Genomic DNA, 13,210 nt, shown 5'->3' on the forward strand with positions numbered 1-13,210 from the left:
TGTTGGAGCAGTGTCAACTCCCGGGTTACCCGGTTGAGGGTGCCCCTGCACGTTCATGACGTCTGCCAATCGTGTCAGCCTTCTCTGCCTCAACCCCTCTGGGTGGGGTTTTTTGAATGGAGGCTTGGTCATGCAACAACGCCAGCATACGCCCCTTCCGCCGGGGCAGCTGTGTTCAGCTGTCCCCTCTGGCGCCTGTCTCGTCCGCAGTCTCCAGGCTAGGGTTAACAGCCTGTTGCCTGGTTTTTCCCCGGTGCGCTGCCTGCTTCCGTTGGTTAACCTTTTTTGTGTGCTTACGGCCATGCTGTCTGCCTGTTCTGCAGGGTCAGTGTGCCAGGCGGTGTACTATTGGGGGGACAGGGCCCGCTCGGCTTACGGCCATACCGACCTGAACACGCCCGATCTCGTCCGATCTCGGAAGCTAAGCAGGTTCTGGCCTGGTTAGTACTTGGTTGGGATACCGCCTGGGAATACCAGGTGCAGTAACTGAGGGGCCTTTGTCCGAATACGCTGGCGATGTGGGGGGCGGGGCACTACGTGCCCACCTGGTGGGGTCTTGATGCTGGCATCATGGACTTCTCCGGGCCCCCATTCCAGGGAGTCCAGTCCTTTTGGTGGGTCTGGGTCTTCCTTCGCGCTCCGCTGCTACGGCCTTGCCACGGGGTTGGGTTTGCCCTTGACCCCGTGATTCTGGGGGCAGTAACAAGGTTGTTCCTCCGTTCGTTCCCGGGTGGCATGCGGGTTGTGCGTGTGTGTAGTCGTGGGGTCAAGCCACGGTCTGCTCACCCTGTGCGTTGAGTTGCTTGAGTGCCTCTTCGCACGGTCGGGTCCGTCGCCTTCCCGTGAAGCCCCTAATAGGGGGGATACCCTCCATTAGGGGGGGTCGGGGGGGCTCGGCCCTCCCTGTTCTGATGGTTTTGGGGGGATGTCAGCGGGGTGTATTTGTCAGCCAGCGGCTCCGCTTGGCCTCCCCTTGTGCAGTAGTGATGCCAAGCAGAGCCCCTAATGAAACAGAACGTTAGGTTATGACTATAACCAAGTTCTGTTAATTAGGGGTGACGCTTGGCATCAGACGGCCGCTGCAGCCCTTGACCTCACCTTGTGGTGAAAGCTTGGGAAGGAGGAGAGCAGGTGACCACACACCTGCTTATGAAGGTAAGCTGATGAGGGGTGTGGTCAGACTAATACTGGTATTAAAGGTACATTTGTGGAATTTATTCAGTGCGCGTGCACGTACGCGAGGAAGTGCAGTAGTGATGCCAAGCGTCACCCCTAATTAACAGAACTTGGTTATAGTCATAACCTAACGATAACAAGTCTATTCATGCTGTGTGTGTGTGTGTGTGTGCGTGCGTGCGTGCGTGCGTGCGTGCGTGCGTGCGTGTGTGTGTGTGTGTGTGTGTGTGTGTGTGTGTGTGTGTGTGTGTGTGTGTGTGTGTGTGTGTGTCTAGGATGTGGAGTGGGGCAGTTTCGTTGTGGGACAGGTCAGTGTATCTCGGGGGACTGGCACTGTGACGGGACGTCTGACTGTGCGGACGACTCAGATGAGCAGGACTGCCGTGAGTTCTATTACATTTTCATATTATAGCTTCAGTTCTATTACATTTTCATATTACAGGACTGCTGTCAGTTCCATTACATTTTCATATTATAGCGTCAGTTCTATTACATTTTCATATTATAGCGTCAGTTCTATTACATTTTCATATTATAGCGTCAGTTCTATTACATTTTCATATGATAGCTTCAGTTCTATTACATTTTCATATTATAGCGTCAGTTCTATAAAATTTTCATATTATAGCGTCAGTTCTATTACATTTTCATATTATAGGACTGCTGTCAGTTCCATTACATTTTCATATTACAGGACTCAATGACTATAGACATAGTGCACTGATTAATGAACGGTCTAAAACAACCTGATACCCCCAATGTACTACAATTGTTGTTCCATACAGACTTTTAAATGTTATATTGTAATATGTGTATATTGTTTGTAATATGTAATAATAATATTATGTAATATGTGTATATTGCCGTCAGTTCTATTACATTTTCATATTACAGGACTGCCATCAGTTCTATTACATTTTCATATTATAGCGTCAGTTCTATTACATTTTCATATTATAGCGTCAGTTCTATTACATTTTCATATTACAGGACTGTCGTCAGTTCTATTACATTTTCATATTATAGCGTCAGTTCTATTACATTTCATATTATAGCATCAGTTCTATTACATTTTCATATTATAGCTTCAGTTCTATTACATTTTCATATTATAGCTTCAGTTCTATTACATTTCCATATTACTGAGTGGACCTAGACTCAGCATTAGGTGACAGGGGTTTTATACGTAGTATATACATGTGATATAGAGTGCAGACATCACCGTGCAGACCTCACAGTGCAGACCTCACAGACCTCACAGTGCAGACCTCACAGTGCAGACCTCACAGACCTCACAGTGCAGACCTCACAGACCTCACAGTGCAGACCTCACAGTGCAGACCTCACAGTGCAGACCTCACAGTGCAGACCTCACAGACCTCACAGTGCAGACCTCACAGTGCAGACCTCACAGACCTCACAGTGCAGACCTCACAGACCTCACAGACCTCACAGACCTCACAGTGCAGACCTCACAGTGCAGACCTCACAGACCTCACAGTGCAGACCTCACAGTGCAGACCTCACAGTGCAGACCTCACAGTGCAGACCTCACAGACCTCACAGTGCAGACCTCACAGTGCAGACCTCACAGTGCAGACCTCACAGTGCAGACCTCACAGTGCAGACCTCACAGACCTCACAGTGCAGACCTCACAGTGCAGACCTCACAGTGCAGACCTCACAGACCTCACAGTGCAGACCTCACAGACCTCACAGACCTCACAGACCTCACAGTGCAGACCTCACAGACCTCACAGTGCAGACCTCACAGACCTCACAGACCTCACAGACCTCACAGTGCAGACCTCACAGACCTCACAGTGCAGACCTCACAGACCTCACAGACCTCACAGACCTCACAGTGCAGACCTCACAGACCTCACAGACCTCACAGACCTCACAGACCTCACAGTGCAGACCTCACAGTGCAGACCTCACAGACCTCACAGACCTCACAGACCTCACAGTGCAGACCTCACAGACCTCACAGACCTCACAGACCTCGGCCAAGGCTAAACAATCTCCCCACATTCACACTCAAGGTTGTACACTGCCTGTGGTGCATTTTGTTCCCTTACCTTCGCGTGGGGAGGTTGCATTCATATATTTAATTTATTAAAAAAAAAATTGACTTTATGGTGTTTTTGTTTTGTTCTTGATTTATTGTGATGTTTCTTTTTGACTTGTTTAAAGAAGAACGTGTCCGGCCCCATGGGGACATTAACGTGTGTTGTCGGGCCTTACAAATACATTTGATTTGATTTGATTAGATGACAGAAAGTTGCCTATATACAGTAATTGATTTGAGTCAATGAACAGATTTGTCAACTGTCCAGTCACTCGGTCCTCCATTCGCACCGACATCGGACTAATTGCAGTCACACTTTTCATGACATCACAAAGGGACAACACGTTTTCTTTGCTATGATCAGACAAGCTGTCGAGTTCATGTTTTTTTGTTCCGTGAGAATTGCGCCACCATGAGGCCAAATGACTCAACACTTCACACAGGCCTCCTCAGTCACTACTGTAAGACAAACACATTTGTCGGACAAAGCGTTCACAAGTAACACATCACTTCCTGTGCTTTTCATACAGTACAGTACACAGTTATGTCTTCTGATATTCCTTAGAGGCATAATGTGCATAATGCCTGAACCTAGAACTACAATACTAGAACTCAGCTCGTACTGCCTGAACCTAGAACTACAATACTAGAACTCACCTCATACTGAACCTAGAACTACAATACTAGAACTCACCTCATACTGAACCTAGAACTACAATACTAGAACTCACCTCGTACTGAACCTAGAACTACAATACTAGAACTCACCTCATAATGCCTGAACCTAGAACTACAATACTAGAACTCACCTCGTTCTGCCTGAACCTAGAACTAACTAGAACTCACCTCATACTGAACCTAGAACTACAATACTAGGACTCACCGAATACTAAACCTAGAACTACAATACTAGATCTTAATCTGAACAAATTAATTAAGTTAATATTGGTTAACTTAACAGTTAAGTTAAAGATATTGGTCCATAAATGCCACGGAGCAATTTTCACGAGAATTGGGTCAACAGCCAAAGAATAAGGAAAAAAGTGGTTAAAGAAAAATCTTCATAGGCCCTTATGGCAAATCTGTCTCTGAGTATCATTTCTGTGACTGTAGGAGATACTTTAATTTTAAAACATTGGCCTGATGGTGGTCGCTAGAGGAAAGGTCACAAGGTCAACAAGTACACCTGAAAGGGTTAACCTGTTTAAACCCTAGCCATATTTTCAGAGAATTCACCTAACATACATACCTAAGTAAATGGAAGATTGCTCCACTTCTACAAGGTCCATTTGCATGTTCTTGGTATCTAGGGCCATCTATGGACCCCAGGGAATGTATTCCCAGTGTCAGATATATTGTGTCTGTTACTAGGCTTGAGTAGATTGTGATGAAACAAAGGAGAATATAAATTATAATAATAAAAAAGAAAATTCGATCTTTGACGGTGAATAACACCATGCTAAAAATGACCAGACGTGTCAAATTCATTCAGCACCTTCTCGAGATCAAGTGTACAAAAAAAATCTAAGCAAATGAATAAAGGGCAGATGATTTACAGGGGGTTTGTAGATACAGTACTGAATTTTGCCATCAATTTGAAATATGAATATAGAATATAGAATATCAGGCCTATAATGACCTTATTATGGCCAAGTCATACATCTATGGATCGGGCCAAATCTCCTCTTTCCAATGGCAGAGTCTGAATCTGGATTTAGTACCACCAGGTGCCCGTTACAGGGCAGCAAAGACTGTGAATGAAATCTACTGTACCATTTTAAATCAGATTGAGACACGTTTCTTTTCTAGACGTTCACAGAAAGGTAAAGAAACAAACTACATTCTATTTTATGGCGCAATATTGTTCAGGTTTGTTCGACCCATGAGATAAAATCATGAAAATAATGTTCAAAAATAATTTTAAGCTTCCAAAGCAGCTGGCGTGAGCTAGGTAGGCCTAATGTAGTTGTATGACATTTCGAGCCCTGGGTCTCCTCTCTCTACAAACATGCATGACAGCGTAATTCCCTCGCGTCTAATTCATCTGGTTTCCGCCGGGATGCCGCGAGATATTTATGAACTCATATTTCGCTAATAACACTTAAAATCATTGGTAAACACACGTAGTACTAAAAATATACACGTTGACTGCTGTTTTGTTAGGGTCTTTACTCTTGGCTACATTAATACGGACTGTATTGATGTATTTATGACGTGATATTAATTTTGTACCGGTACCAGACCGCTCAGGCTTAAGGGGTTTATATACCCTTATAATGTTCTAACAATGTCTCGCAATGCCTCACAATGCCTTACGATGCCTCACAATGCCTCACAATGCCTTACGATGCCTCACAATACCTCACGATGCCTTACGATGCCTCACAATGCCTCACGATGCCTTACTATGCCTCACAATGCCTCACGATGCCTTACGATGTCTTACGATGTCTCACGATGTCTCACGATGTCTTACGATGCCTTACGATGTCTTACAATGTCTTACAATGTCTCACAATGTCTTACGATGTCTTACGATGTCTCACAATGTCTCACGATGCCTCACGATGCCTCACGACGATGCCCTCTCGAGTGTCATCTCCAAGCAACGTTCTTTTTTTTTTATCTACTTTTTCTCCCATTTTCTATTTTTCTCCCATCCCAATTTCATATCGTCCAATTCTACCCTCCCCTGTCTCGAACGCTGTTAGGCCATGCCTCCCACAAGCCGGCTGCAATGTGGACGAAGCCTTGCATCACGTGTCCCCTCCGGTACTCGAGGAAGCAGCCGTCGCATCTTTTCACCTGCACAGCGCGATCTCTCAGCGTCGGGGGTCTGCGTTTGGAGGGCACGCCGCCCCCGTCGCTTCCTGATTCTGCTGCGCAGGCGCACCAACCGACCTGTAGGAGTCGCTGTCCACAACGTCCGATCCCCACCCATCAGCTTCCCACCCCCTAATACTGCCAATTGTATTAGTATGAACGACCAGCCAAGCTGATAGCAATGCGGAGAGCTGGGCTCGAACCCAGCGTATCCTGCATTGGTGGTGAGCGCCTTGCCCACTGCACCACCTAGCCGCCCTTCCAAGCAACGTTCTTATTGGAATGTGTGTGTGTGTGTGTCCACAGCCCAGGTCACATGTCAAGACAGTCACTTCCAGTGCTTGAGTGACGGAGAGTGTATCCCAGATGTGTGGGTTTGTGATGATGAGGAGGACTGTGAGGACGGTTCAGATGAGAGACAGCACTGCCGTAAGCACTAGTGTAGTGGTGTGTAGTGGTGTGTCGTGGTGTGTAGTGGAGTGTAGTGGTGTGTAGTGATGTGTAGTGGTGTGTAGTGGCATGTAGTGATGTGTAGTGGTGTGTAGTGGAGTGTAATAGTGTGTAGTGATGTGTAGTGATGTGTAGTGATGTGTACTGATGTGTAGTGATGTGTACTGATGTGTAGTTGTGTATAGTGGTGTGTAGTGGAGTGTAATAGTGTGTAGTGATGTGTAGTGATGTGTAGTGGTGTGTAGTGATGTGTACTGATGTGTAGTGATGTGTACTGACCGGCTGTCGTGTGGCAGTGAAAGGGTTATTAAGGAACGCATGCCTAAATCCCTTCCGCCTGTTGCTAAATTACTCCTCTAATCTGCCCCCCCCCCCCAGCCGGCCGGACCTGCACCGGCGACCAGTTCAGCTGCGCCAACGGGGCCTGCGTCCCCGCGGAGTACCGGTGTGACCGGCTGTCCGACTGCTCGGACGGTTCCGACGAGGCCGACTGCCGTGAGTCTCCACCCCCCCCACTCACAGTGTCCCTTTACCGCCTCTCTCTCTCCCTCTCTCCCTCTCTCCCTCTCTCCCTCTCTCCCTCTCTCTACGGGCTCCCGTGGCATTTTAATCAATTTGTTCAGATTAAGAGGCTCGCTGACTGACAGAGAAAAAGGGCCACAATATGCTTCTTGTTGTCAGAGGTTGATTGCAGATTCCTCTGTGGATTAGTCAAGCTGAGGTTCAGCAGCTATTCCCTTATTGTGCCGACATGGTACACTTGCGGCGCTCATGCACTCTGCCAGGATCTCACAATGATGTGCGCCGAAGAACGTTGCGTGGCCTCTGGCCGGTGTTAATAATGTGTTTCTGGTGGTAATGTGTTTCTGGTGGTAATATGGTGTTGATATGTTTCTGGGGTTAATGTGTTTCTGGTGTTAATATGGTGTTAATATGGTGTTAATATGGTGTTAATATATTTATGGTGTTAATATGGTGTTAATGTGTTTCTGGGGTTAATGTTTTTCTGGTGTTAATATGGTGTTAATATGGTGTTAATATATTTATGGTGTTAATATGGTGTTAATATGTTTCTGGTGTTAATATTGTGCTAATATGTTTCTGGTGTTAATATTGTGTCCATGTGTTTCTGGTGCTAATTAAGGTGTTAATAGGTTTCTAGTGTTCATATTGTGATAATATGTTGCTGGTGTCTGTTAATATTGTGCTAATAGATTTCTGGTGTTAATATGGTGTTCATATGTTTCTGGTGTTAATATTGTGCTAATATGTTTCTGGTATTAGTATGTGTCTGGTTTTAATATGGTGTTAATATGTTTCTAGTGTTAATAGTGTGCTAATATGTTTCTGGTGTTAATATGCTGTTCATATGTTTATTGTGTTAATATGGTGTTAATATGGTGTTAAGTTGCTGGTGTTAATAGGCTGTTAATATGTTTATGGTAATAGTATGTTTCTGGTGTTAATATGTTTCTGGTGTTAATATGGTGTTAATATGTTTATGGTGTTAATAGTGTGCTAATATGTTTCTGGTGTTAATATGCTGTTCATATGTTTATTGTGTTAATATGGTGTTAATATGGTGTTACGTTTCTGGTGTTAATAGGCTGTTAATATGTTTATGGTAATAGTATGTTTCTGGTGTTAATATGTTTCTGGTGTTAATATGGTGTTAATATGTTTATGGTGTTAATATGGTGTTAATATGTTTAAGGTGTTATGTTAATATGTTTAAGGTGTCCTTTGCCTCATAGGCTACTGTACACCACCACGAACAACTTAATGCACCCATACCTGACCGGGCCCCGCCCCTATGGAGGCGTAGCCTATAAGACCATGGTCATGGTCACCAAACACTCTTCCTCGCCAAATCTCGTTCCAGTAAAAGATCCCTCAAAAGGGAACTCAGGGCCGCGTAGAGCGGGACGCTCAGCCAATACTAATATAACTAGGTTATATACATAACCTATCGTTATATATCGTATGGCTATCGCGTCCCGCTCTAGCCTAATGAGATATGGGTTAGAGCGGACGGGAGACCCGACAGATGTACCCCCTGAGGACCCGTAAGCCCACATCAAGGGGTGCGGGGAGCCCTGTCACCCCATCTTTCCTAATGAAGGGGGGGCGCAGTCAACTCCACCTGAATGCGAACAAGAGGGAACTAGAACCCCTTGAACACATCGCACAGGCGGAACCACGTGTGACTCAACACACTGTGGCCCATACCCACACACTCCTGCTACCCTACCAAAGGACAGGAAGCAGGAAAGGCCACAGACCCCAGAACCGCCTGGGAGACAGAACCCCCGGTCATGTCCATGAGGTAAAACCTTACAAAGGGGCCCGGGGAGGACCATGAAGCTGCAGCACAGATGTCCTCCACCGAGGCCCCACCCAGGAGAGCGGCAGAGGCAGCCACCCCACGAGTGGAGTGCGCCCTGACGCCCCCAGGGGGATCCTGCCCAGCCAATGTGTAGCAGAGGGCAATGCCCTCGCACAACCAATGGGACAGGCGTTTTATTCGATAGTGCCTTACCGGCATGAGAACCACCGTGACAGACAAAAAGCCGAACGGTGACCCCGAGGTCCTGAGTACGGCTGAGGCAATTCCCAAAGCACGGACCGGACATGACAGGTGAAGGCCCGCATCTAACTCACCACCGTGAGGAGGCTGATGAAACGCCTGAACCACAATATCCCTGGAGCGGAAGAACTCCGGATATTTACAGGCACGAAGGCAGGATTAGGCTGCAGAGTGGCACCGCAATCGGAACGAAAGACAGGCACTCTGGTCGTACCGAGAGAGCACAAAGCACACCCACGCGTCAGCGGAGGTGACGGCCAGCAAGAACGCGGTCTTGAACGACAGCTGTTCCAACGGCGCCTGCTCAAGCGGCTCAAACGGGGCCAAGGACAACCGACCGAGGACCAGTTGAAGATCCCAAGTCGGAGCCCAGGAGCGTTGCACCGGCTTAACGCGTCGAGCGCCAGCAGGAAACGCTTCACAAGAGGGTGGCTAAACAAGACATCCCCTCAAACCCCTCATGATAGGAGGATATAGCTGCTGCATATACCCTCACCGTCGAAGCCGACAGTCTATCAAGGAGAGACTGGAGGTAACTAAGGACAGCATCCAGGGGGCAGGAGACTGAGTCCCGGCCCCCCGCCTTACACCACACTTGGAACATACGTCATCTGCCCGCATAAGCGCGATAGTGGAGGGAGCATGCGCATTCCGGATGGTAACACCATCAGGATCAAGAACCTGCGCCCCTCAACGTACCCGTCCCAACAACTGACCTAACAGATGTATGGGGAAGAATCCCAGGCGGCACGGCATCGGTCCTAGACCTGCCTGGCTATATCCGGACGTAATCCCCACCCGTCAGGATGAGGACCGCCCCGCGACAGTACACCTGTACCCACATTCTCCCTGCCGGGGATGTGGGGAGCCCTCAGGCCGCGCAGATGGAGGACGCCCATAGCCAGCCGCCCGCCGCCTGGTGCAGACGGGGGGAGCGTACCCCTCCCTGTCTGTCGATACACGACACTGACGTCGTATCGTCCGTCCTGATCAACACCATTTGTGGACCAGAACGACCGCTTTCAACACCAACACATTGAACGTAGCGCAGACCGGGCAGCATGGTTTGCCAGCTGCCCCCTACTGCGTTGGCCCGACGCGTCACCAGCGAGGGAGGCGTCGGTGAAAACGCGACGTGAGACAGCACCGTAACCGTCCTAGGACGGAACCTCCCGAGCGTGTTGACAATACGCTCTGAGAGGGATGCCCATAGCCCTCCAACCGTTGACTAGGAAGAGGAGTACTCTACATCCAGTCTACAGCAACCCCAGGCTGGTAGAGACCTGCCTGGTACGAGACCTGACGATCCACCTTGACCGCGAAGGACCAGAACGTCGTCAGGGCAGAACACTCCGTAACCCCTGACGACGCAGAGGCCCCAGTGCGGCCTCCACGCACTTGGTGAAGATGCGGGGAGCCAGAGAAAACCGAACGGCAGCCTCTGGTACTCATACGCTAACCCTGCAAAGGAAGCGTAGGTAAGCCCTAGGATGGAAGATCGGAGATGCGCATACGCATCCTACAGGTCTATGGAGGAGAACCAGACCCCCACCTGACAGTGTTCAACAGGTAGGAGACGATCCAAAAAATGCTGAACCTTCCCATGGGACAGGTCCAGCCTGGGTCTGACACCCCCCCCTCCCGATTTCTCAGGCAGAGAACACCGGGAGGAGAACGCCACGACGATGGCTTGCTTCGTCCACAGAGATTGGATGTCGTTGACCAGAGCTGTCACTGCTGGAGACCCTGACAATAGGGTCTGTACCAAACCTGAAAACGGGTGGGGTTGTGTAAACACAAGTCCCCGCCTCAGCGTTCTCTCCATCCACCTCGACATATGGTACTGCCGTAGTGATATGTGATGACACTCCCAACGCACCCGCCGCCATGTGGCGCAGGTCCGCCAGGAACTGTAGATAGTTGGCCCGGTCCCCCCGCTGTGCGTAGCCAACCCTGGAACCGTGCGAGCAGAGCGTTCCGTGTCGGGACATCTGACCCTGACACCACCCACGAGGCAATCGCACCCAAGGGGGGACCCCGACAGAAAGGGCCGGTTTGATACGGGGGGCTTCCTAGGTGAAAAAAGCCCCCCCACTGAACACCCCTCCAGAACATGCTGAGGAGTTGTTCTGCAGCCGGACATGTAAGGTGTAAGGACCCCATGGGTTCCTACACACCGTAGCCCTGCAGTGATATTACTACCACCCCAAATCACGCGTGCCTGCGAGACCACTGCCAATTTTTCAGGAGTGGGAGGCACCAACATGATACCTGGCCTGGCGAAGGCGAGGCCGGGGAAGCCCGCACTGTGTGCCTCAAAAGGTTTCGAGCCCCCCTGCTGACAACACTTAAGTTGACATACGTAACACCAGGCTCAACCAACACAGCTTATGGTGTGGGAGCCGCTTGACAGCACAACATTCTCACGGACAGACCCAGGCTCAGCCATCAACTGGGTGTCAGCCCCTGTCCCCATGAGAAGCGAAAAGTGGGGCCGCCCGCGCTTCAACGAAGGCACGCAGCCTGCAGCCAAAGGAAACAATCAGAGCCCACTTTTTCCGCTGGTGTTGGGGAAGGGAGTGATCGGAGAGCGGGCTGCTTGCGGCAGGACGGTGACGGCTTGTTTGTTCAAGCCGAACCCATCCAACATGGCCGATCCCTTGGCCGCCAAGGCTGTCGGCCTTGTGGACACCTGTCGAATCAACGCCCAGGATATGGTAATAGTATGTTTCTGGTGTTAATATGTTTCTGGTGTTAATATGGTGTTAATATGTTTATGGTGTTAATAGTGTGCTAATATGTTTCTGGTGTTAATATGCTGTTCATATGTTTATTGTGTTAATATGGTGTTAATATGGTGTTAAGTTTCTGGTGTTAATAGGCTGTTAATATGTTTATGGTAATAGTATGTTTCTGGTGTTAATATGTTTCTGGTGTTAATATGGTGTTAATATGTTTATGGTGTTAATATGGTGTTAATATGTTTAAGGTGTTATGTTAATATGTTTAAGGTGTCCTTTGCCTCATAGGCTGCATTCACACAGTGCTCAATTCTGATGTATTGCTCAGATCCTCGTTGTTTGTCTGTTCCCCTTACGCTGTAAATGTGGCCAATATCAGATTCCAGTGTGAACTGGTCACGCTCCTGAACGATAGGTTATGTATATAACCTAGTTATATTAGTATTGGCTGAGCATCCCGCTCTAGCCTAATGAGATACCCCTTATCTCCTAGTACCTACTGTACACCACCACGAACAACTTAATGCACCCATACCTGACCGGGACCCGCCCCTATGGAGGCGTAGCCTATAAGACCATGGTCATGGTCACCAAACACTCTTCCTCGCCAAATCTCGTTCCAGTAAAAGATCCCTCAAAAGGGAACTCAGGGCCGCGTAGAGCGGGACGCTCAGCCAATACTAATATAACTAGGTTATATACATAACCTATCGTTATATATCGTATGGCTATCGCGTCCCGCTCTAGCCTAATGAGATATGGGTTAGAGCGGACGCGAGACCCGACAGATGTACCCCCTGAGGACCCGTAAGCCCACATCAAGGGGTGCGGGGAGCCCTGTCACCCCATCTTTCCTAATGAAGGGGGGGCGCAGTCAACTCCACCTGAATGCGAACAAGAGGGAACTAGAACCCCTTGAACACATCGCACAGGCGGAACCACGTGTGACTCAACACACTGTGGCCCATACCCACACACTCCTGCTACCCTACCAAAGGACAGGAAGCAGGAAAGGCCACAGACCCCAGAACCGCCTGGGAGACAGAACCCCCGGTCATGTCCATGAGGTAAAACCTTACAAAGGGGCCCGGGGAGGACCATGAAGCTGCAGCACAGATGTCCTCCACCGAGGCCCCACCCAGGAGAGCGGCAGAGGCAGCCACCCCACGAGTGGAGTGCGCCCTGACGCCCCCAGGGGGATCCTGCCCAGCCAACGTGTAGCAGAGGGCAATGCCCTCGCACAACCAATGGGACAGGCGTTTTATTCGATAGTGCCTTACCGGCATGAGAACCACCGTGACAGACAAAAAGCCGAACGGTGACCCCGAGGTCCTGAGTACGGCTGAGGCAATTCCCAAAGCA

General features: G+C 49.0%; 1 protein-coding gene across 1 annotated transcript in view; it reads left to right on the top strand.

Annotated features, from left to right (window-relative positions):
* The window catches only part of lrp2a (low density lipoprotein receptor-related protein 2a), a gene marked incomplete at its 5' end in the record, with an annotated part of 335,411 nt that overhangs the window by 23,382 nt on the left and 298,819 nt on the right, over nt 1-13,210 (top strand). The window contains 3 exon segments of the mRNA XM_084314359.1: nt 1,452-1,559; nt 6,377-6,499; nt 6,899-7,015. Of these exon segments, the coding sequence (XP_084170485.1) occupies nt 1,452-1,559; nt 6,377-6,499; nt 6,899-7,015 (348 nt within the window).

The sequence above is a fragment of the Notolepis coatsorum genome (assembly GCF_963971535.1).
Source record: "Notolepis coatsorum genome assembly, chromosome: 5".
NCBI classification, from domain to species: Eukaryota; Metazoa; Chordata; class Actinopteri; order Aulopiformes; family Paralepididae; genus Notolepis; species Notolepis coatsorum.